Source organism: Thalia democratica, chromosome 5 (assembly GCF_965202585.1).
Source record: "Thalia democratica chromosome 5, ktThaDemo2.hap1.1, whole genome shotgun sequence".
Lineage (NCBI taxonomy): Eukaryota > Metazoa > Chordata > Thaliacea > Salpida > Salpidae > Thalia > Thalia democratica.
The window spans coordinates 60,662,701-60,665,918 of NC_139169.1; the positions used below are offsets into that span (position 1 = coordinate 60,662,701).

General features: G+C 28.7%; 1 protein-coding gene across 1 annotated transcript; it reads right to left on the reverse strand.

The window, feature by feature from the left end:
• Window positions 1-1,424: 1,424 nt before the first annotated feature.
• LOC145835924 (uncharacterized) lies at window positions 1,425-2,618 on the reverse strand. The gene is made up of 4 exons (XM_082943683.1): window positions 2,466-2,618; window positions 2,294-2,351; window positions 2,087-2,210; window positions 1,425-1,664 (listed from the first exon to the last, which is right to left on the reverse strand). The coding sequence occupies exons 1-4, from the start codon at window positions 2,537-2,539 to the stop codon at window positions 1,513-1,515; spliced, it is 408 nt and encodes a 135-aa protein (XP_082799809.1). The 5' UTR covers window positions 2,540-2,618; the 3' UTR covers window positions 1,425-1,512.
• Window positions 2,619-3,218: the final 600 nt, after the last annotated feature.

The window sequence follows — 3,218 nt, forward strand, 5'->3', positions numbered from 1 at the left end:
CATAATGTTGATAATATATTTATAAACCTATTCGAAATGAAATAAAACAACTTATAAATATTTGGCCAAATAAACACATACTTTTAATTTAACGCTTAATGATTTCAACTTTTGACAGAAAAAATTTTATTCTGTGATTTTCATATTGAGTAATTAACGTTTATGGAAATAAATGTGGCTTAATGGGTTACAAACAGATCTTCTACCTTGAAGTAGAAGCTCACAATTACTCGCTATAGTAAAGTTATTGTTTACTACCAAAAAAACTTAATATAAAACCATAAAAAAAGCAATGCACCCCTGACATTTGAATTTGACAGGCGCTTTAACCAACTAAGCCATGGCGCTTCTTTACAAAATGCTAATAGTTCGGTTTATAAACACCACATTATTACGTCATATATACAACTCAGCATACACCAGGGTCAACAAAGTGGGCCAAGTGGTCCCCTTGGGGGCCATTACTGAAACTTGGGGGTCCATAAACAGTAATGCGGTTACAGGGGACCATAAAGTCATTATTTGAAACTTATACTAGATATGCTGGAGTTGACGAAGAGGAACAAAAAAAGTATTAGACGATTTTAATGGTAGTTTTGAAACTTATACTAGATTTATGGAAAAATTTCAGGAATTTTAGGGGTCATAAGCTGTTTTTTAATTATATTTCTCTCTTCTGTAGTAGAAAATATAACACAAGTCGTTTTATTTGGTTTGTTTCTAGATTTTGATTTAAATTAAATAGAAATACACTTTTAAGGTTATATCAAATTGCAAAATGCATAAACATAAAGTTTATATTTTCTTTATTAATATTCAAAACGACATTAAAACCTGTTTTTGAACTATAAAACAACGTGATTAAGAATAATTATTCTACCAAAGTTTGTTTTTGTCTTAAAAACAACAAGAGTTTTTTTAGAACTTGAGTGTGTCAAAGATTTTCCAAAAAAAGTTTTAATTTTTTTAAGTATTGTAAAATTAAGCACAACTTATACTAGGTTTTCCAAAACTTATCTTTATAAACACCCCTTTTTCAGAAAATTTAAATATGATCGCTCTTAAATATGATCAATAAAAAGCCTAGAAGTATCTACTTAAACTTAGATTTTATTGTTAAACGAACATTATGGCCTCTTTACAGCTTATCGACTCTGACTTGCTGAGGTGGCCCCCATGAGGTCCATATGAATCTTTTTTAAAAACCCTTAAGTGTACTATTGTCAAAATATTAGACAGCTTAATATTTTCTAAGCCACTGTATTTCAATATTATTTATTGAAAAGTTGTAGAAATTAAACAACAACAGAGGTCATACAACCGCATAATGTTTGTACAAAACAATGTGCTTTTCTGTTAAGTGTCGTTCCGTTCAACTTTATAAACGTTTACGTTTACGTTTTATAAAAAATAACAAGCGAAAATATTTACACGTTGCTTTATTTACAGTTATGAAAAATTATTTCTACACTTTATTGTTTTTACAATGGTGAACATCAATCCGAACTTTTTCTACAATTTATCTTCCAAAAGCTCAAGAAGTTTCAGGGTTTCTTCATCGAGGTTGTTATCTTTATTTGTTACGTCATCAACATCATTTGCGTCTTGTTCTGCTTGATTGACGTCTTCTGCGCTCTCATCAAAAATCTTGTCAGAATTTTCCGCTGAAAAGTTATTAAAATTTAAAACTAGAAAAAAAAAACAAAGTACAATATTTTTAATCGTTTTCTTTTTTTTAATCTAACTTAACTATTTAGAAACAGTTAAGCTTTTTTCAAACCAAACCAAGTGCTAATACTAGGGATTACGCATGATACGCCACAATGGTGCAAGGTAAATTATTAAACTGTCTAGAATGTCGTTTTATTATAAATTTAGTACGTATTGATATTAAAATTAACAGAAATCATAAGTTAAAACATCTAAGTCTCAAAAATAACTGTACTTCAGGTAATTCATGTTGTCCCCTATGACGCCAATGAATGTCGCCAATGGCTTAGCCAGAAATAAAAGTTGCCTATCGAGATAGCATTAAGCAGTTTCCCCAAGACCATCACTATAAGTTTATATATTTGTTAACACATACCTTCTTGTTGATCTAATATTTCTTTCATGTCATTGACCATTTTGTAAGTCGCATATTTTCCAATCGAATCAAACATTTCATTTAAAGCTTCATTAGCAGCAGATTTTCTGTCGGCTACTTCTGCCTGAAATAAATTTTTTTGTTATATTTACTAAAAGCTAAAACATTTTTAATTACTGTAAAACTTTGACAATTAAAAGTTCTTACTTCATCTCCGAAATGGCGAAGTCCGTAGCTAATTCCAGCATGTAGAGCATGCCTCCCGCTGTTTGAAAAGTTTTAAATGTTTTAATGCTCAAAAAAACAAAACAAAAACTTTATTTTGTTCAAGTTTTAACTTCTATAGTTTTGTATGTAACAGTTTTTAATAAAAACTTACAGTTTTCTCCAAAAACGGCCACAGTGTGCAGTCTGTACTGCCAGAACAATAAGAATAAGTGCTACCAGCTTCATTTTACTACCAAAGTTTACCTGTTTTTATGATTTCAAATTTATTTTAATGTTCTTATCTTTTCAAAATTACGATTAGATATTGTTAGAATGTAAAGAATTTATTGTCAATTTGAGACTAAAGTATAGTTGTCATTCAAAGAGTGCTTTTTATAACTTCATTAAAACTAAGTAAACTAAATAAGACTTATGTTTTCACTTTATCACAATTTTATATGGTCTTATTTCCGTGTTTGGTAAAAAGAGAAACTTGAAAGGATATTGCGTGTTTTACGTAATAAGGAACCTTTTAATCAATTTAACTTATAAAGGAAGACTGTTATATTATTTAGTGCAATAAACTTACCTTTCACGTGTTTCCTGTACGAATATACTGTTACAACAAGTATGATCTTACTTGAAATGTTTTCTTTGTTGACATTTTTTAATTTATACCATTTTAATGTTTTCAAAACTTATTACCATTTCTTTTATTTGCACACTTAGACTGGTTGGAAAATATATAAGTTACAAATAAAACTTGTTGGCCAGAAACAGATAAAAACATACTTAAAAAGTCTAAATAATAAAAAGTAGTTTTTAAATGTTATTTTCACAGTCCTATATCTAATATATTAAATAATTTAAAATCAATACATCCGACAGATATTGCGAAAAAGTTTACTTTATGTTTTTTGGCTAA